Source organism: Panthera uncia, chromosome B1 (assembly GCF_023721935.1).
Source record: "Panthera uncia isolate 11264 chromosome B1, Puncia_PCG_1.0, whole genome shotgun sequence".
NCBI classification, from domain to species: Eukaryota; Metazoa; Chordata; class Mammalia; order Carnivora; family Felidae; genus Panthera; species Panthera uncia.
The window spans coordinates 106,129,752-106,153,014 of record NC_064811.1 but is presented as its reverse complement, the minus strand read 5'-3'; the positions used below and the strand labels follow the sequence as shown (position 1 = coordinate 106,153,014).

Sequence of the window (23,263 nt, the reverse complement as noted above, 5' to 3'; positions counted from 1 at the left end):
CACAAAGAAACCCATTGAAAACAATGTGGATGGAACTAGAGGGTATTATGCTAAGTGAAATTAGAGAAAGACAAGTATCATATGACTTCACTCATATGTGGAATTTAAAATAAAAAACAGATGAACATAAGGGAAGGGAAGCAAAACTAATATAAAAACAGAGAGGGGGACAAAACATAAGAGACTCTTAAATACAGAGAACTGAGGGTTGTTGGAGGGGTTTTGAGTGGGGGGATGGGCTAAATAGGCAAGGGGCATTAAGGAGGACACTTGTTGGAATGAACACTGGGTGTTATAGGGGATGAATCACTGGAATCTACTCCTGAAATCATTATTGCTGCTCACTAACCTGGATGTAAATTAAAAAAAAAAAATGCTAGTCAGTGTATCTTGAAGTTTAAAAGAAATAATTTATGTCAACCGAAAAACATGGTGGGTAGGGCAGTAATGTTAATTGAAAAATGTTTTCTAAAGCACTGGAATCAGCAAACAACAGAATTACAGTCAAAGAGTTTAGAAAAATGTCTAGATCATATATCAACTGATCCAATCCAGTAAGGAAACCATCTATAGTTCTAGATTTTAGATAGATAAATTAGAAAGCCATAATGCTTCCCTTCAAAATGTGTCTTGGTGTTATGGGTGGAACAGGTGATGGGGATTAAACAGTACACTTATCATGATGAGAACTGAGGAATGCATAGAATTGTTGAACCACTATATTGTACAATTGAAACTAATAGAACACTGTATGTTAACATACCAGAAGTAAAATTTAAACTTAAAAAAAAAGGTGGGGGGGGTGAATTCCTCTTTCCCCCCTCTTTTTCTTCTATTCAGGCCCTCAATGGATTGGATAATGCTTACTCACATTGGAGAAGGCAATTTATTTTACTAAGCCAATTCAAATACTAATCTCATCCAGAAATAGCACCTCACTGATAAACCCAGAAATATTTAACCAAATATTTGGGCATCCTCTGATCCAACTGACACATAAAATTAACATCACAAAGGATAATACACAAAAATCAATCATATTTCTATATAATAGCAATAAACAATTGGAACGTTAAGATTGTAAAGCACCATTTACAATAGGACCAAACCATAAAATACTTAAGGATATGGCTAACAAAATATGCACAAAATACACCCAAAACCACAAAACAGTGAAGAACAAAAAATACTTAAGTGGAGAAGCATACCATATTCATGGATTAGAAGATTCAATATTATTAAAACATTAGCTCTTCTCAGACTAATCTGTAGATTCAATGCGGTTCCAATCAAAATACCAGCAGCAATTTTTTACAGAAACCAATAAGCTATCTCCATAATTTATATGAAAAAGCAAAGAAACTAGACTACCCAAAACAATTTCTTAAAAAGTTATAAGACATATACTGATTTTAAGAGTACAGTTATCAAGTTGTGCTGGTGGCAAAGATATAAACGTAGAGATAAGATGAACAGAAGACAGACTCCCAAATTAGATCTATATACATATAGTTAATTAGCTTTTGACAAAAATGAAAAGGCAATTCAATAGAGAAAGAATAGATTTTCCAACAAATGGTGCTGAAATTGTTTGGTATCCATATCCATACTTACATCATACGCCAAAAAGAAAAAAAAAATCAAAAGTCAAAATTGAATAGACATCTGAATTATATAAAAACTAAAAATATAAAGCTTCAAACATAAAAATCTTGTGACTTTAGACAAATTTAGACAAAGAATTCTTACACAGACACCAAAAGCACATTCATATAATTAAAAAAATGAAAAACTGCGCATCATTAAAAATAAGAACAACTGCTTTTCAAAAGGCACTCCTAAAAAAATGAAAAGATAAGCCCCAAATTGGGAGATGTGTGCAAATTACATATGTACTTGTAAAAAGGGACTTGGATCCAGACTAGAGAACTCCCAAAGCTCTATAAGAAAACAACTGAATGTATAGTCCAATAAAAAATTAAAAACATAAATTAAAAAATAAAAAAGCAACTCAAGAAACATCAAAAAATTTGAGTACATACTTCACATATATACTGATGGCAAATTAGTACATGAAAAGATGCTCAACACTGTTAGTCACAATGAGATACTGCTACATATCTATAGGAATGACAAATTAAAACAACAACAACAACAATAGCAACAACAAATTAACAATACCAGGTGCTAATGAGGATGTGGAGCAACTGGAACCATCATGGATTGTTGGTAGGAGTACAAAATGACAGAGCCACTTTGGAAAACAGGCATTTCTTAAACATACACTTACCATAAGACCCAGCAATCCCACTCCTAAGCATTTACCCAGGTGAAATGAAAACTTACATTCACATAAAAATTTGTAAGCAAATATGGATATCAGCTTTATTCATAATCACCAAAAATTAAAAAACAACCTACGTGTCCTTCAACTAACTGCTTACATCCAATGAAACAGAATACTACTTACTAATAAAAAGGAACAGCACACAAAAATATGAATTTCAAATGCATTATGCTAAATGAAAGATGCCAGACTCAAAAGGCTATATTCTATATGATTTTATTTATATATATTCTGGTAAAAGCTCAAATCTAGGGGTAGAAACTAGAAAATAGGCTGCCAAAAAAGCTAGGCATGGGGTTGACTACAAAGAGGCATGGGAGAATCTGTGGAGTGTAATGGGAATTGTGCTTCAAGTAGGTAGCATCTACTTAACTGTGTGCACCTGTCAAAATTCCCAAAACTGTACATACAAAGTATGAAACTTGCTGAATATAAATTATACTTAATTTGTTAAAAAGGAAATAAAAAAGATAACTCTGGATCCTTGTAACGTGGTCAGAATGAAAGAAGGGTGGCAGGATAGGAGCTATTAAAATTAACCAATGGGAAAATGATGGTAGTTTTTACCAGGTGACAGAAGTAGAGAAGGTGAAAAGTCGTTAGGTTCTGCATATATTTTAAGGGGTAATGGATAGAATCTGCCAATGAATAAGATACAGAGGTTTAATAAGAAAGATCAAGGATGACACCAAGATTTTTTTTTTTTTACCTGTACCACTACAAAATGGAGTTAATATTTTTACCAAGATGTGGAAATCTGGGAAAAGTCCTTGGAAAAGGGTTGAAAATTCAGACCTGGGTAGGATTTTGGACATATGAAATTTGACATGTTTATAAAATATCCAAGTGAAACTCTTGACTACACAGTTGGATATTTATATGGACTATAGGATAGAGGTCTTATCTATACATACAAATTTGACACTCATTAGTATAATTGATGCTATTTAAAACCGTGGGACTAAATACTGAGGAGTCATTGAGGATAAGAAAGAAATGTGAAGTCTGAGCCCTAAATCTCCCAAAGCTTGGGGAAATGGGGAAGAACTAGCAAAAAGACTCCATGAAGTCGAAAGAAAGCTAAGTAAATAGTGCCTAGGGAGAAGAATGTGTTTCAAGACAGAACATAATTGATCCAATGTTGATGTTAGATAAGATGAGGATTGATTTGATTCCTCTTTAACATGGAGAGATCTGGAGGCACTATCAAAAGCTGATTTAGTGTATGAGGAGCAGAGGGCTGTTTAGATCAGGTATATGGGATAAACAGGAAGATAATTATTGAAGACAGTAAAAACAAACACCTTTCTTATACCTTAAATTCTATTTTATAGTGGCAATAGCAGGTCTTTTATTAATATCATTATTTTACAGCATTTCCCACCCTTTAAACCTTTCAAGCTTTCCATATACTCTACTCAGGATAAAGCTGAATTTTCTTTAAATCCATCCATAATTATTTTTCTTTAAAAAAATTTTTCCCCAATATTTATTTCTGAGACAGAGAGAGAGAGAGAGAGAGAGAAACCGAGTGTGAGTGGGGGAGGGGCAGACAGCGAGGGAGACACAGAATCCAGAGCAGGCTCCAGGCTCTGAGCTGCCAGCACAGAGCCTGTTGCAGGGCTCGAACCCACGAACCGCGAGATCATGACCTGAGCTGAAGTCGGATGCTCAACCGACTGAGCCACCCAGGTGCCCTGTAATTATTTTTCAAACTGAAAGTTAATCTATTCAACTTTTTTTTTTAATCATAGCAATATTGGATTGATTCTATCTTCTTAATTTTGGCTAAATTTTATTTTTTGTTCCTATTCTTTAAAATTGGAAGTTATGGCACATAAAGATCAGTGAATGTATATATAAATTTTAAAACAGAGATGATTTATAAACTGAGAACAAGAAATTAAGTATGGAAAAATTCTAGCTTTCCAAGAACACTGTATTCAAAAAAACCTTTGTGTAAATATCTGAGATTTAAAGTGTTTACTCACTTATAACCTAGGAAGGCAAAGTTTTAAAGAAACAAGAGTTGATACCCACACACCCACCAACCAGATCAACACATACTCCAGATGTAGGCAAGCCTATGTGCAGACCTTCCAAATGGGATTCTCCCCTTCTCTCAGGAGTAAACCACTATATTAAATTTTTGTATTAACAATTCCTCTTGCTATTCATAGATTCTTTGTGCTATGCATGTACCCATGAATTTTATATTTTATATGATATTAGATTCAGTGAACTCCTTTGTGACTAGTTTATTTTATATATGTTCTATTTCTAAGATTAACCATTTTGTCACACGTAGCCTTAGTTCTTTCATTTTCCACTGCTGTATATTTTTCATCTCTATGAATATATCACATCTTATAATCTACCAGAAATGGGTATTTTCATTTGTATTTTTTCTATTATGAACAATGTTACTATAAATGTTCTTTCGGTAAACATCTGCAAGAATTTCTCTTGAAGTGAAACTGTTGGCATATAATATGGTATATCATTGTGGTTTTAATTGTCAAATTTCAACAAAGGAAAGAGGAGAGCATCTTTATTTTATTTTATTTTATTATTATTTATTTAATATAAAATTTATTGTCAAATTGGTTTCCATACAACACCCAGTGCTCATCCCAACAGGTGCCCTCCTCAATACCCATCACCCACCCACCCCTCCCTCCCACCCCCCATAAACCCTCAGCTTGTTCTCAGTTTTTAGGAGTCTCTTATGTTTTGGCTCCCTCCCTCTCTAACCATTTTTTTTTCCTTCTCCTCCCCCATGGTTTTCTGTTAAGTTTCTCAGGATCCACATAGGAGTGAAAACATATGGAATCTGTCCTTCTCTGTATGACTTATTTCACTTAGCATAACACTCTCCAGTTCCATCCAAGTTGCTACAAAAGGCCATATTTCATTCTTTCTCATTGCCACATAGTATTCCATTGTGTATATAAACCACAATTTCTTGATCCATTCATCCGTTGATGGACATTTAGGCTCTTTCCATAATTCAGCTATTGTTGAGAGCATCTTTTCATATTTACTGACTATTTCATTTTCCTCTATATGAATTTCACTTAATGTTTCTTTTACTATTTTTATACTTATGTTAACCTTTTTTCATGTTTCATGAAACATGTTCACATTCCACATACTTAATGAAATACTGTAAGAACATAAATTTTTTTAAGTATGAAGTTTTTTAAGGATAAAGTATAAAGTAATATTATTTTAAAATATTCCACATACATACAGTATTAGTGGAATACTGTAAGAACTTAAATTTTTTTCAGTATAAATTTTTTAAGTGTAAAGTAATATTATTATTCTAAAACTGTTTTATCAAAGGATAGACAAATACATAAATAATTCTGCTACTGTGGTTAGGAACAATTTTTTTTCACTTAAGTAAAAAGTGTACAAATACAAAATCAAATCAAAACCTTTTAATTAAAACAAATTTAATTTAAAACAAATTAAAATTAAAACCTTTAATCCTAAAGTTGAACAGAAAATGTCAACACGGATTTATAATGTATTTTTCTTAAAAAAAAAAAAATTCCAAGCTCTAGAAATAATAACCAACTCAGTAACAACTCAGGTACTGACAAAACTTATCATCATGCCAGCTGGCAAAGAAAGTTAGTGGTCCAACTCCACTATCACAGAAGAAAGCAACAAAAGGTGGATTTGGAGCTAAAAGCCAATAAACCGGTAAGTGGTAAAAGTATCAGTAAGAATAATTATAATAGAGTGAAACCTATCTAAATGCATTTATGAAGTCGTAATAATAATTTAAAAACAAAATTAAAAAAAGAAAAACAAAACAAAACAAAGCTCATTGGTGACCAATGAAAAGATGTTAGGGAACCAGCTCATTATTTTGAAAAACAGAGAAGGGAAAAAATTGAGCATTTATTCTTTTTCCTGTAAGAACTCTATCTCAGGATAAATATAGAGATATATAGAGATATAAAGAGAAAGGGGATTTCTCTTTATGGAAATATCCTATCTACCAAATTTAAGAAGCAATGATACAAACAGGATCCTCACCATTTTTCAGCCCCCTGTGACATAAAAGCAATGATTATAAATGGCTATTAAGGCCACAAAAAGAGAGACAACTGAACATTATGCACCTCCTGATAGAAGTATTCAATAATTACCTATGATATATTCCTGCAAAATTTTAAACCTCAATCTGATCAAGCCTCTGTATCAAAATAACAATTATAGAAAATTCAGGACCAGAAAACAGGTTGAATGAAACCATGGAGATGCAATGAACAAAATCCAGAATGTAAGAAATTCTATACAACAACCCAGTTCCTTCAACAATAAGCTGCAAGGAAAAAAAAAGTTACTATGAACCTATAGATTAAAAGAGACATATCAACCTTTGGAATGTTCAAAATTACATGGATACTGTTTAAAGTGATGAATGAGGAAATATAGATATTTGATATTAAGGAATTAATGTTAATTTTAGATGATAATGGAATATGCTATTTATGTGTTAAAAGAGAGAGTTCTTTTTAAGGACACATACATAAATATGTAGGAATGAAAAAAATATGAATAATTATTAGAAGTTTGCTTCAAAATAATCCAGTGCAAGTAAAGAGGATGAGTGGAGCTGAGATGAAATGAAATTGGATTTGAAATTAAGTAGCAAATGGGTACATGGGGGTTTCATTACATTATACAATTTGTTCTATTTTGGCATATATTTGAAACTTCTCAAAAGTTTTTCTTTAACCTGCCTTCATGAAAGACTATAATAAAATCACTTAAACTTGCCTAAAAATGCCAGATTCAATTTATGTATCTCCCAAATGTATTTATATGGTCACACTAAGCTAAGGCTTTAGGACAAATGAATGATGTTAGTATATTTTAAGGAATTAGAGAGTCAGTGAAAAGTTTTATTTCTAAAAGAGAAACATTCCCAATAATCTCAAACCAAATGAGACACAAAAAGAACAAACCAATTCTGCCTGCTTTTCAGTGTCTGAGTTTGAGCAGGAACTGGTATAATAGATGACTCCTAGATCACCTTGCAATTATCTGCCTGTTCACTAAGAGTAAGGTGGGATTCCAACTTTGTCCATTTACTACAAGGCTGTCTTACCAAATTTATGATGTGTACTTTCAAGTCTCGAAAATCTTTTGAAATTCACCAAAGGATAAACAAAAGTTGAGTTTTAAAATTCTAGTCTTTTATGAAATACCTACATTTTTTCCACAGATTAAAAAAAAAAAGGAAAACTTTTGTAACAAATTAGAACTGCTTTAATACTATTCAGAAACTATTACACACAAAAGCAGATTTACATACCTTGCCTGGACTGTGAAGGTGCTACAGGAACTTCTTGGTTTGGCTCAAAAGGAAGTTCAGGTGTTAGGTTTTCAAACTGCTCTTTACTAATGAGATTTAGCTTCTTAAAGTTCTCAACTTCTTGCTGAAGTAGAATGGAGGAATCTAATTACTAAACTGGCTAATAGAGTAGCCAACAAACAATAATTGATACCAACCTCAAAAAATGAGTTTAACTACAACAGAATAAAAAAGATGTTCTAATAAAGAATCTAGCATTATACTTAATAACAATATTCAGAATCTAAGAGGCACAGAGAACCCAAAAATATTCTGAATATTTTATAATTAAAATACATTGTAAGAGCATACACTCTAATCATTATTTGTTGAGCATTTATACACAAGACTGCTAGGGTATTAAAGAGATTACAAGTAATCTATGTTCCCTACCCTTAAGGAATTTACAAGTTAGATGGAAAGAAAGAAATGTACACATAAAAACTAGTAATATTAGCAGCATATGAAAAATGATAATATTTGGTGTAAGAATTGACATCATCAGAAAGTATCACAGAAAAGATGGGGAAAGAATGAGAATTTAGAGAAGGGGTAAAGCATTCTAAAGCAGGTAATGTGAGCAAAGAACTTGGAATAAGCAGTCATTTATTAGAAAATAATTCAGTTACTGAGAAAATTTGTGTAGAATCAGCGACAAAAAGGCCTAATATGGAAATGGGAACAGGCTACTAGAAGACCTTTTATACCAGGCCAAGAAGTTTTCATTTCCTTTTCTGGTAATGGGAAACACATGATGAAAGACAGATAGATGGCCCTGGAGGTTCATTTCCAAACCCCACTTATAAGGTTAGCAGCAAGGAGGCTCAAAGTTTTTTGAGCTTTGTCAAAGGAAGAACAGGCTATCCCCGACCCTTGGGCTCCTGAAGCTTCCCCTTTCTAATAACGGTTACATAGTCACTTAGATGTTCTCAGCCCTGCCCTATATATAGAGAGAGGATAGAGTGAAGGCCAGTGGAGGCCAGTAAGGTCATTTGGCCATGGTACATGAAGACAATTCATGCCTGGTCTAAGCTGTAAAATAAAAAAAGAGTTTGAGAGACTGCTTGCACTCTACTACGTTTTGTAAGTTTCCTCCAATTAAACCCTTTATCACATCTACATCACTCAACAAGATCCAAAGAGGGTTTTAGCAGGTAAAGAACATAAAACTGTCAGATGGACCAAACTAAATATCATCATTACAAAATAGTCATAGTACCTTGCTCTTAATAGCTAACCAATCTTTCCCTTTTGCCTTCAAACATGAATAGTTGTCAGTTCACACCACTCATTAGATCCGGCTAGTCTTTTAAACTAGGATCTTGTTTTCATGAAAATGCCTTAAAGGATTGCCTCAGCTTTTGCCCTTATACCAATACTGCTTTCCCAAAAGTCTTCAATAAGCTCTTCAAGCTAATTCAGTCATTATTCCTTACTGTCCCCATCTTGCTACAGAGCTTACTACTTAAAAGAAAACATTTACTGTTATGATTATCATATGCCAGAGATGAATAATATAGTTCTATCCTGATGGGAACACAAGCAGTATGTTTCTGTTTTTAATTTTTTAAACTAATTCATTAAAGCATCACACATACATTTAAACATACACACACTAGAGAAGTGCATAAATCATAAGTATACATCTAAATGAGTAATCAAGAGTGAACAGACCTGTGTAACCACCATTCAGGTAAAGATATTACTAGCATCCTAGAAGTAACCTTCATACCCCTTCCTATAACTACCCTCTTCTTCTCCCTAAAGACAAGCAATATGCTGATTTCAGTACTATCGATTCATTTTGCCTGTTTTTGAACTTTATAAAAATGGAATTATAATGTATGGTTTCTTTTTTACATAAAATTATGTTTATGAGATTCATTTATAGTTTGTAACTCTACAGCAGAGGTCAACAAACTACAGCCCCCAAAGGCCAAATCTATTTTTGTTAAGTTTCTTTGGAACACAACCACACCCATTTGCTTATATATTGCATGTCTGCTTCATTGCTACAATTGCAAAGTTAAGTGGTAGTTGGCACAACATATGACCCATAAAGACTAAAATTATTTTCTGTATAGCTCTTCACACAAAAAATTTGCCTATCCCTGCTCTGTGGTATTCTATCATACGATCACACCATAATTTAAAAAAATCCATTCTACTGGGGCACCTGGGTGGCTCAGTTGGTTAAGCGTCCAACTTCAGCTCGGGTCATGATCTCATGGTTCGTGGGTTCAATCCCCCCATGGGGTTCCACACTGATAGTATAGAGACTGTTTGGGATTCTCTCTCTTCCTCTCTCTCTGCCCCTCCCCAACTCACACTTTCTCCCTCTCAAAATAAATAAAATTTAAGAAAAATCAATTTTACTGTTGATGAGCATTCAGTTCCTTTACAGATTATAGCCATTACAAATAATGTTACTAAAAATATGTTTTTACAAAACACTTCTTTTGGTGACATAGACACATGTTTTATTGAATGTTTACTATGACTGGAATTGTTGAATAAGGTGGTATGCTTCAACGTTAGTAGAAAATGCCAAATACTTTTTCACAGTGGTTGTACCTATTTACATTACACTAGCAGTATATTGACCCTCCTATTGCTCTATAGCCTCATCAAACACTTGATATTGTCAGTTTAAAAATATGTAGCCATTCTAAAAAAGGACCCAATTATGGGTATACACAACAACTTGGATGGACCCCAAGGGCATTATGATTAGAAAATATCAATCTCAGGGGCACCTGAGTGGCTGAGTCAGTTAAGCATCTGACTTCTGCTCAGGTCACGATCTTGCGGTTAGTGAGTTCGAGCCCCGCGTCGGGCTCTGCTGACAGCTCAGAGCCTGGAGCCTGCTTTGGATTCTGTGTATCTCTCTCTCTCTGCTCTTCCCCGGCTCATGCTCTCTCTCCCCTTCAAAAATAAATAAACTTAAAAAAAATTTTTTTTTTTAAATCAATCTCAAAAAGTCACATGCTCTATGATTCTATTATAGACAATTCTCAAAATGACAAAATTATAGAGATGAAGAACAGATTAGTGGTTACTAGGGGTTAGGAATAGTGGAGTGGAGGCACATGAACACGAGTCTAATAGCACAAGGGAGATCTGTGTGGTGATAAAATAGTTGTCATGAATGTGATAGTACTCACATGAGTCTACACGTGATAAAATGACATAACACTATACACACACATTTGTAAGAAATGTCAATTTCCTGGTTTTAACGTTGTTCTTCAATTATGTAAAATATAAATTTTGGAGAGAACTGGTCCAGTACACTAGACCTCTCTGTACTATTTTTCCAACTTCCTATAAATCTGTATCTCAAAACAAAAATTCAAAAACTTTAAATATGTAGCCACTCTGCTAAATCTATGTGTAATCTCACTGTGGTCTTAATTTGCATCTATCTAATTACTATAATGCTAAAAACCCTTAATATATTTTATTTGGATAGCCTCTTTTGTGAGGTGGCTAGTCAATTCTATTACTCATTTTTCTATATATTTCTTTCATTTATTGATTTTTAAGAGCTCTTTATAAAATGTTGTAAATGTTTTCTTTCACTCTGTGGAAAGAGGAACTTGCCTTTTCACTTTTTTATGGTGTCTTCTGGTGAAAAAAAGTTATTTTTAATGTAGTATATTTTGTAAGTTATTTCCTTTTGTAATTTCCTGTTTAAGAAATCTTTCCCCTTTTTAAAGATGCTGTATATCTTACCTTTATAATTTTTCATCTGAATATGAAATTAACATATCCTATTGTTAAAAAGTTTGGGAAGCATGAGGGAATAAAAACAAATAGCAAAGCACATACACAGAAATCTTTCCCTACTGAAATACCATATAGTATCTTATCTTCTAGAAATTTTATTATTTTGCCTTTCATATTTAGAATTGTAATATATCTAGAATTGATTCTTTGTGTATGGTACAAGGTCCATGTGCACTTGAACAAAACGTGTATTCTACAGATGTTGCTGCAGTATTTCACTTATGTCAATTAAGCAGTTTCTTAACTGCACTGTTTGCCTTTTCTACAACCTGATATTTTTTTATCTTGCTACATCTTGCACCTTTCTTGATAAGAAAGGTGTTTCAAAATCTCCCACTGTGATTATAAATTTATCTTTTTGTACCCGTCAATTTTTGTCTTATGTATTTTGATGCTATGTTATTAGGTGCATACAAACTTAGAACTATTGTATTTTCTGGGACAACTAAACTATTCATAGTTATGACCCTTTTTATATTGAATTATTTTTTTAAGGTTTATTTGTTTTGAGAGAGAAAGAGAGCATGAACTGGGGAGGGGCAGAAAGCGAGAGGGAGATGGGGTGCCTGGGTGGCTCAGTAGGTTAAGTATCCAATTTCAGCTCAGGTCATGATCTCACAGTTCGTGGGTTTGAGCCCCGCATCAGGCTCTATGCTAACAGCTCAGAGCCTGGAGCCTGCTTTGGATTCTGTGTCTCCCTCTCTCTTTTCCCCATCCCCACTCACACTCTGTCTCCCTCTCTCTCTCAAAAATAAACATTAAAAAAGAGAGAGAGAAAGAAAGAGAGAGGGAGAGAGAATCTCAAGCAGGCTTCATGCCAATAGTGACCCCACAAACGGTAAGATCATGACCTGGGCAGAAGTCAAGAGCCAGTCACCCAACCAACTGAGCCACCCAGGTACCCCTAATATATCTTTTTGCCCTAAAAATCCACTTAGACTTACACCAGCTTTGTTTAGTGTCAATATCTATTTAAATCCACAAACGTATTATTGCTCTTCATTCTTTTGTGTATCTTCAAGCTTCTTTCTAGAATAATTTTCAAAATCTTTTGACTATATCTCCTATGCCTAAAAAACTCCATTTAATATTTTCTTTAAAGCAGATCTGAAAATAAACTCTCTTGGTTTTGATGTGTCTGAAATTATGTTACCTTCATTTTTTTTTCATTCTTTTAATGTTTTTTTTTATTTTTTTTAATTTTTGGGAGAGACAGAGCATGAGCAGGGTAGGGGCAGAGAGAGAGGAAGACACAGAATCCCAAGCAGGCTCCAGGCTCTGAGCTGTCAGCCCAGAGCCCAACGTGGGGCTTGAACTCATGAACCATGAGATCATGACCTGAACCGAAGTCAGATGCTTTACCAACTGAGCCACCTAGGTGCCCCATGCTACCTTCATTTTTAAACAGATTCACTGAGATATAGTTCATATACCACAAAATGTACTTATTTTAAGTGTACAATTCAATGATTTACCTTTAGTTCCCTTTTAGTATTGTGATTATATCATCCCATTATCTCCTGGATTCCATTACTTCTGCTGAGTAGTTCTAAGTCTTATTTTTTAAAATCTGTAGCTTTTTAAGTAATCTTTTTTCTCTGGCTTTTGTTTTCAGCAGTTTTACAATGATGGCCTTCATGTGGTTTTCCTTGAATTTATATTCTTTGTGGAGTTCTTAGGACTTCTTAAATTATCCCTCATTAGTTTTGATAAAATGTCAACCATAATCTCTTCAATTATTATTTCTGCTTTCTCTTCTCTCCTCTGAGAAGCCAACAGAGTATATGTTAGACCTTTTGACTGTATCTCCTATGTCTTTCATACTCTTTTCTGTATTTTCCATCTTTTTGTTCGAGACTTCACTCTGGAGTCTTTTGACCTATCTTCTACTTTAGTAATTCTGAGTTTACCTCTACTGTTAAGCCAATTCACTGCACTCAGTTATTATATTTTTCATTACTGGAATGTCTATTTGGTTCTTTTTTTCTCTCTTTTTTTTTTAAATATTTGAGGTGGGGACAGTGGGGGAGGGACAGAGAGACAGTGAGACACAGAATCCAAAGCAGGCTCCAGGCTCTGAGCTGTCAGCAGAGCATGATGTGGGGCTGGAACTCACCAACTGTGAGATCATGACCTAAGCAGAAAGTCGGAGGCTAAACCGAGCCACCCAGGCACCCCTCTACTTGGTTCTTTTTTTAAAGTTTCTAGTTCTCTGCTTAAATTCTCCATCTTTGGGGTTTTTTAAATAATATTAACAATAGCTAACTTAAGACCTGTCTGATAGTTATCTGAATCTTTATGGGTCTATTTTTTGTTGTTTTTTTTTTTTTTTCTATCACATCATCTTGTCTTCTTATATGCCTGATTTTTTTGAGAGGCAGACATTATTAAAAATCTGAGGTCTAGAATGCTATTTTCCTCCAGAAAGGATTTGTTTGCTTCAGTCAAATGGCTAGACACATCAGAATATTGGCTCAATAAAAGATTAAAATTATTAGAAGCTGATCCTACTGATAGCAGATCTTTTCCAGTTCACCCTAATTTCTGAAAAGTAGCCCTTTAGAGTTCCCAAAGCCTAAAAGGTTTGCTAGAGGTCCCCCTCTGGTTTCTGAATTCCAATTTCTGTCACCCTAGTCCCACAAGTTGTGTGTGTGTATGTTTAATCTCTTTTCAGCTTCTCAGTTGCTTCTTCTGGAACTGACAGATGACTCTAGGGAAATGCAGACCCTGATGGCAGTCTTCTTTAGATTTCCTTCTTCCAGACTTTGACCACACAATTCTTTCTACACTGTTAGTTCTACTGTGCCTTCACAAAGATTTAAAAAAAAAAACAAACCAACTTTCCTAGTTCTCAGCAGGAAGACTCATGAACTACCCAATCTGCAACTAAATTTTTGGTTTTTTTTACAAGTTTACACCTTGCCTTGCTCAAAAAGGGGATAAGAAATATTTATAAACAAATTTATTACATTTCAGTGTAAGAGTTAAAGATAGGCACATATGAGGCACAAAGGTAGAAAAGTCATTTTTCTGGAGTCAATAACAATAAAAGCTATCAAAGATTTTTTCCAAGGGAGTAATATTTGAATTAGGTTTTGCAAGCTAAAGGATGAAAGAGAGTTTGGCAAGCAAACCATATGAAAAGATATTTTAGGCAGAAGGAACACATGCAACTTGGTATTAACGGAGTATAAATTTTAAATCAGAAAGCAGTGTCACAATGAAGACTGACGGGTATGTAGGAACCAAACCATTAAATATTATTTGCCAAGGAATTTGAATTTTATCTTGGGCAGGGGAGAAGCACTGAATAGCATTAAGAAGAAATACAGAAATGGTCAAATGTATAGTTTAGAAATTTGAGGGATACATTCTTTTCCTTGGGATCATTTACTTTGAAAATCATGTAAGCCTGAAACTGTCTGTACCATCATTGCAACCTCACGGAGAAAGCCTGACTGAAAATGAGGCTAACATAGAGGAAAAGTACACCAAAGATAGGAGTACAGAAATGCAAAGTCAGTGTTTGAAGTTTCATATAAAGACTTGCCTGTAAGCAAGCACTGTTTCTTGGATTTATAGTAAATTCCCTTACTTGCTAGGAAGTAAAGGAAGAAAGGAGAAAGGAAGGAGGAAGACTACTCTGACAAGAGGAAAACTAGAAAGAGAATAAACTAGAGCCAAGAACCAAGTATACAAACCACATGGAGAGATGATTCAGGCTAGAACCAATGTAAGACAGTAGGAATTAATAGGAAAGGACAGATAGGATGTAGTGACAAACTGCATGTTAGGAGTTAGAAGTTAATAAAGAGTCCTGAGGCATCCAACCAAAATCAGGAAATATAGGAAACAAATTTGGGATAAGTCCCTTTTTTTAAAAATGGAGACAGAATATATATAAATGAGATGCCTGTGGAAGAAGACAGACAGCTGGAAAATCCAATAGACTAGTTATATACTGCTAGATCCCCACAAAGACACTGGAAAGTCATTAGCATACAATTAATGATAAAGACCTGGGACCAGATTCTCTCACTTGCATACAAGATAATACAAGATAACAAAGTCATTAAGAGATCAAGGATAGAACCAGGAAGACCTGGTTAAGGTAGTGAAAAAAACAGACATCTAAGAAAAAAGAGAGGGGCAAAGCATCTTGTGTCATGAAGTATGAAAAGTGCTAAAGAGATGGGGATATATCAGTGGTACACGAGTCATCTTGAGAGAGGTCTAATCTGACCAGATTGGAGACATTTTGAACAACAAAATGAATAATGACAGGAATGAAAAGGCATCCATTCCAGAATCCACACTGACACTATAAATATATAAGTAAGTAAGTAAAATGGAGTGGAGAAGAAAGTTCTTTTTTTACAGAAGAATGCTAAATAATTAACATAAAGGGAATGGAGAAAAATTACCATCATATAATCACCAGAGTAATAATTAATTCAGGCAAAAATCATCAATGGAGGCTAAAACATTGAGTGAAGACTGCTGGGGAACACAGTTTCAAACTGTCACTCCAGAGATCACTTACAAATTACAAACAGAAAAAGGTACCTTTACAATGGTACACATCTTGAAAACCAAATGACCAATTCTAGAACTGACATCATTATGTTTCCTGAGGTAATGTAGTGAAGAATGTATAATATCACCTATGTAATATTTCTGCCAAAAAATTAAACTGAAACTAATCATATGGAAATACCAGGCAAACCTAAACTGAAGGACATTTTACAAAATTACTAACCTAGATGCTGCAAAAATGTCAGTGTCATGAAAAAAAAAAAAAAAGGCTGAGGAACTTGTCTAAATGAAAGAACATTAAAATATAAAATTCTAAAAGCAATGTATAATCATTGGTTAGAGCTGGTTATCAAAAAAAAATAAAGTAAAAAGAAGTTATAAAGGACATTAAGACAGTTGGGGAAATCTAAATATGCCCTATATATTAGATAATAACATTCTATCAATGCTAAACTTCCTGTGTTTGATAATTATGGTTATATAGGAGAATGCACTTGTTTTTAGGAAATACGGGATAATATATTTAATGGTAAAGTGGCATAATGTCTACAACTCTCAAATGGTTCAGAAAATGCAAATATATACATCTATAAATGTTTATATAGATACACAAAGTGATTGTGATAAGATGTTAATAACAACTGTTGAATCTAGGTGAAGGGTATACTTGTGTTCACTGTATTATTCTTGCAACTTTTCCAAAGGTTTGAAACACTCCAAAACAAAAGACTTAGAAGGAACAAAATACATATTTATATATATTACTGATACAGAAACATGTCTATAATATTTATAAAAAATAATACACTTTAATAAAATGTCTTTCAGACATTTACATTTCAGAAGTATACATTTATCTATAATTCATACTGGTGAGAATGAGAGAGGGAGTTGAAACAGGAAGGGAAGGGTTCTCCTCAGCCAAGCTTCTAGAAAGAACACTTGGTGCTTCAACTTTCTCACCTCTTATTTATATCAATATGAGTTGCAATCTCAATGCTGGAAGGGGGTGAACATTTAAGTAAAGTTTTTAAGGATGAATATGACCTTAGAAAAAGTAAGAAACCAACGTAAAGAAAAATTAAAGTTGAGACAGAATATGTCCCTTTGTAGATCATGATCCCAGAAACCATTTACTTTCTTGTCTTCTTCAAGTAAAACTATACATAACTACATCTATTTTTTTTCTCCTAGTAACTACTAGTGGACATTCTTTTCTCTTTTGTTTTCCTCTTCTGTTTTTCTGTGCCTTAAAAGTTCAATCATTTTCCCAGTTTTAGTTCTCCCTTCTATACTAAATACTAAAATCTACATCTGAGGCTTTCTTATCATCGCTAGTATTTAGAGAGAGGATAAAAGACATTTTACATAAATACAAAACATGACATCAACACATTTCCAAATCTGATCTCAATATTGTTTCCTCCCAGTTTTTATTTGTTAAGTGTTTCTATTTCTATCACACCAGTACTATGACTCGTTTCTTTAATATCTCTGCCCTTGAGGCACCTGGGTGGCTCCGTCGGTTGAGCATCCGACTTCAGCTCAGGTCATGGTCTCCCGGTCTGTGAGTTTGAGCCCTGCTTTGGGCTCTGTGCTGACAGCTCAGAGCCTGGAGCCTGCTTGGGATTCTGTGTTTCCCTCTCTCTCTCTGCCCCTCCCTGCTCATGCTCTGTCTCTGTCAAAAATAAACATTAAAAAAAAATTTTTTTTTTAAATCTCTGCCCAATTTGGCATTTTTTTTCATTCTCATAAAGGCTAGAACATAATCAGTTGTTAATGAATGTGTGTTGAAAAGAAAAAGTCCCTTTGGCTCAGCATTTCATTTCACCCTTGATTATTAGAAATGAGTTTTAAACTCAATTTCTGACCTACTCTGACCTATGCTATTGCCTCTGTTAGATTAAACCTTATTAAATCATCTTTTGATCACACCACTTTGTAAGAATTGCAACTGCTCCTTATTCTAAATTCCTACATAGCTTCATAGTCAAGTCCCATCCCACCTGCCCAAACAATCTTCAATTTCAGTAAAGTACCATCACTAACGTTTAACTTCTAGAAATTTGTTTTATACTTGTGCAGCAATAACAGTAACTGTAATGTGCCAGCAATGCAACTGCCATTCTACTCAATGAACATAGGTACTAATGTAATTAAACTCTAAAATGCTAAATCACATAAGGAAACGGGATATATACACTTTAGCAATGTCCTGACCACTGGAAAGTAATGTCCAAACAAGTATAGTTACACCAAATCTTTAAGGACCTAATTTTACAATTAAGGGATTTTATGTTTTAAAAATAAAGCTGAGAACCATAAACACCATTTGAATTATTTTAAAAATGAACCTGTAAGAAGAAAGATGACCACGAACAGAAAGAGCCACCAAGTTAGAATTTTCATAAACTTGCTCAAGTGCTTCAGCAAAACGTTTGAATATTTTATAAATATGATCCTAACATTATTATATGCATGATAAATTTACATTTGCATATTATGATGTGGGACTGTACTTAAAACCATATATGTATCTGATGGGTGGTTTAAGGGAGAAATAATAGGTAATAAAAATCAATGATAAAAGAAGAGTAACACTGAGAACATAAAACAATATTGTTAATATGAAAACACTTTATTGTGTTTTAACTTACATCTTCCTAATTAATAATAATTAGGTTTTATTAAATAAAATGAAATAAGTTTTTCATTTGTCTATTAGCCATTTGGATTTCCACTTTTCCAAAAACCACATCCAAGTCTTTGGCCATTTTTAAACGGGGCTTTCTGTCTTTGCCTATTGAGTCTTAAGAATTCTGACACACTCTGGACAGGCATTTTAGGTCTTATATATTCTAAAATATATTCTCTCAATTTGGAAATTATCTTTTAATACCCTATCTTCCATTAGGTATTCTTTAATAAAGAATACTTTTTTGGTTGTTTTTTAAAAACAATTTTTTTTATTAAAGTAGAATTTACAATGTTAGTTTCAGGTGTACAATATGATCCAACAGTTCTATACATTACTCACTGTTCATAATGATAAGTATACACGTAACCTCCTTTATCTATTTTACCCATCTCCTCACCTACTTCCCCTCTGACAACCACTTTTTTCTCTGTATTTAAGAGTCTGTTTTTTAGTTTCTTTTTTATTTATTTAAGTTTCTTAAATTTTACATGAGTGAGATGTTATGGTATATCTTTCTCTGACTGACTTATCACACTTACCATTATACCCTCTGGGTCCATCCATGTTGTTGCAAATGGAAGAACTAATTCTTTTTTTTATGGCTGAGTAATATTCCAATGTATATACATATATAACACTTCTTTACCCATTCATCTATCAGTGCACACTTAGGTTGCTTTCATATCATTGCTATAGTAAATGATGCTGCAATAAACATATGGGTGTATATATCTTTTTGAATTAGTGTCATTTTCTTTGTGTAAATATCCAATAGGGGAATTACTGGATCATATGGAAGTCTACTTTGAGTTTTTTGAGGAACCTCCATACTGTCTTCCACAGTGGCTGCACTTGCATGCACCCCCAGCAACAGTGCACAGGGTTCCTTTTTTTTCCACATCCTCACCAACATTTATTTCTTGTGTTTTTTATTTTAGTCATTATGACAGGTATAAGATGATATCTCATTATGGCTTTTAAATTTACATTTCCCTAATGGTTAGTGATGTTGGGCATCTTTTCATGTATCTGTTGGCCATCTATATATCTAATGAAGTCCTCTGCCCATTTTTGGCTTATTTGCTTTTTGGTGTTTAGTGTAAATTCTTGATATACTTTAAATATTAACACCTTATCAGATATAGCATTTGCAAATATTTTCTCCCATTCAGGAGGCTGTCTTGTTTTGTTGATGGTTCCCTTCACTGTACAAAAGCTTATTTTGGTGTAGTTCCAATAGCTTAATTTTGCTTTTGTTTCCCTTGCTTAAGAAGACGTATCTAGAAAAAAGATTGCTATGGCTGATATCAGAGAACTTACCGCCTATATTTTAGAGGAGTTTTATGGTTTCAGGTCTCACATTTAGGTCTTTAATCTATTTTGAGTTTATTTTTGTATTATGATGTAAAAAAGTGGTCGAGTTTTCCCAGCACCATTAGTTGAAAAGATGGTATTTTCTCCATTTTATATGGTATGTGTGTGTGTGTGTGTGTGTGTGTGTGTGTGTGTGTAGGTGTACATATATGAATACATGTATACATATATATAGGTGAGAATATATAAATATATATATTCTTGCCTCCTTCATTGTAGATTGACCATATATGTATGGGTTTATTTCTGGGATCTCTGTTCCTTTCCGTTAATCTAAGCGTCTGTTTTTCTGCCAGTACAATACTGTTTTGATTACTGTATTTTGTTGTATATCTTAAAATTTGAGATTGTGATACCTCTATATTTGTTTTTTGTTTGTTTGTTTTCTGTGTTTGTTTGTTTTTTCAGGTAGGCTTGGGGCTTGAATTCATGACTCTGAGATCAAGACTTGAGGTGTGATTGAGTCAGAGACTTAATTAACTCAGCCACCCAGATGCCCCTACTCTTACGATGCTTTGGCAACTTGGGGTCTTTTGTGGTTCCATACAAATTTTAAGATTATTTGCTCTAGTTCTGTGGAAAATGTTGTTGATGTTTTTATAAAGATTTAAATTTCTAGATTGCTTTGTGTAGTATAGACATTTTAACCATATTGTTTCTTCCAATCCATGAGTACAGTATACCTTTTCATCTGTTATGTCATCTTCAATTTCTTTCACCAATGTTTAATAGTTTTAAGAGTACAGGTCTTTAATCTCCTAGGCTAAGTTTATTCTTAGATATTTATTCTTTTTAGTACAATTGTAAGTGGGATTATTTTCTTAATTCCTCCTTCTGCTACTTCATTATTAGTGTAATGGAATTCAACAGATTTTTATTAATTTTGTATCCTGTGACTTTACTCAATTCATTCATCAGTTTTCATCAGTTATTTTTGTAGTTAGTTTGGTGGATTCTTTTTTTTTTTTTTTAACCTTTATTTATTTTTGAGACAGAGAGAGACAGAGCATGAACGGGGGAGGGTCAGAGAGAGGGAGACACAGAATCTTAAACAGGCTCCAGGCTCTGAGCTGTCAGCACAGAGCGTGACACAGGGCTCGAACTCATGGACTGCAAGATCATGACCTGAGCCGAAGTCGGACGCTTAACTGACTGAGCCACCCAGGCGCCCCAGTTTGTTGGATTCTTTAGGGTTTTTCTACATATAGTATCATGTCATCTGCCAATAATGAAAATTTTACTTCTTCCTTACCAATCTGGAAGCCTTTTCTTTTTCTCATCTGATTGCTCTGGCTAGGACTCCCAGTACCATGCTGAATAGAAGTGGTAAGAGAACATCCTTGTCTTGTTCCTGATCTTAAAGGAAAAGCTCTGTTTTTCACCATTGAGGATGATGTTAGCTGTGGGTTTTTCATATATGGACTTTATTATGTTGAGGTATTTTTCCCTCTAAACATATTTTGTTGAGTCTTTATCATGAATGGATGCTATACTTTGTCAAATGCTTTTTCTGCATCTATTCAGATGATCAAAAGATTTTTATCCTTTCTCTTGTTAATAAGATGCATCATGTGGACTGTGAATACTGAACCACCCTGGCATTCCTGGAATAAATGCCACTTGATCATGGTAAATAATTCTTTAAAATATATTGCTGGATTTGGTTTGCTAATATTTAAAAAAAAGTTTTAATGTTTATTTTTGAGAGAGAGAGAGAGAAATTGAGAGAGAGAGAGAAGGGAGGGGCAGAGACAGAGGGAGACACAGAATCCAAAGCAGGCTACAGGCTCTCTGAGCTGTCAGGCTAGGGCCCAACATGGGCCTTGAACCCATGAAACGCGACCTGAGCCAAAGTCGGATGTTTAACTGACTGAGCCACCCAGGTGCCCCAGTTGGCTAATGTTTTATTGAGGATTTTTACATCTATGTTCATCAGAGATATTATCCTGTAGTTTTATTGTGGTATCTTTACCTGGTTTTAGTCTCTGGGTAATGTTGGCTTTGTAGAATGAATTTGGAAGCTTTCCTTCCTCTTCTACTTTTTGGAATATTCTGGAATAGTTTAAACATTTGGTGGAGTTCACCTGTGAAGCCATCTGGTCCTGGACTTTTGTTTCTCAGGAGTTTTTGGATTACTGATTCAATTTCATTGCTGGTATCTGGTCTGTTCAACTTTTCTCTTTATTCCTGATTCAGTTTTGAAAGGTTATAGGTTTCTTGAAATTTGTTGATTTCCTCTAGGTTGTCTAATTTGTATGTAATTTTTCATAATATTCTCTTACAATCTTGCATTTCTGTGGTGTTGATTTCTCTTTCATTTCTGACTTACTTGGGTCCCCTTTTTTTCTTGATGACTCTAGCTAAAAGTTTATCAATTTTGTTTATCTTTTCAAAGAACCACTCCTGGTTTCACTAATCTATTCTACTTTTTTGCTATTTATTTCTGCTATATTCTTTACTTCCTTCCTTCTACTGGTTTTGGGCTTTGTTCTTTTTCAAGCTCCCTTCAGTGTAAAGTCAGGTTGTTTGAAATTTTTCTTATTTCTTGAGGTAGGCCTGTATTGCTATAATCCCCCCTCTTAGAACAGCTTTTACTGCATTCCAAAGTTTTTGAACCATTGTGTTTTCATTGTCCTTTGCCTATTTTTTTCATTTCTTTTTTGATTTCTTGGATGACCCATTCATTGTTTAGTAGTATGCTATTTAGCTTCCATGTATTTGTGTTCTTTCCAAACTTCTTCTTGGGTTGATCTCCAGTTTCACACTGTTATAGTCAGAAAAGATGGTTTCAAATTTTTAAATCTTATTGAGACTTGTTTTGTTGGCCTAACATGTGATCTATTTCATGTGCACTTAAGAATGTGCATCCTGTTGTTTTATGAATGGAATGTTACAAACATATCTATTAGGTCCACTTGGTCTAACATGCCCTTCAAAGCCACCGATTCCTTGATTTTCTGTCTGCAAGATCTATCCATTGATGTAAATGGGGTTAACGTCCCCTACTATTATTGTGTTACTGCCAATTTCCTCCTCTATTTCTAGTAATAGTTGCTTTATGTGTTTAGGTGCTTCCATGTTTGGTGCATTATAAATGTTTACAATTGCTATATCATCTTGTTGTGTCATTCCCAGCGTCCTT

General features: G+C 34.0%; 1 protein-coding gene across 7 annotated transcripts in view; it reads right to left on the bottom strand.

The window, feature by feature from the left end:
• Positions 1-23,263, bottom strand: part of LARP1B (La ribonucleoprotein 1B) — a 125,571-nt gene that overhangs the window by 29,482 nt on the left and 72,826 nt on the right. For 5 of the 7 annotated variants that reach the window (XR_007457901.1, XM_049631161.1, XM_049631159.1 and 2 more), the window contains one exon: positions 7,686-7,809. The exons of 1 other annotated variant lie outside the window; for it this stretch is intronic. Coding sequence is in view for 4 of the 6 variants with exons in the window: in XM_049631161.1 (XP_049487118.1) it covers positions 7,686-7,809 (124 nt within the window). In the remaining 2 variants the exon portion in view is untranslated. Of the gene's footprint in view, positions 1-7,685; positions 7,810-23,263 lie in introns of those variants that run through there. One more of the 7 variants, XM_049631164.1, reaches the window with a different exon arrangement.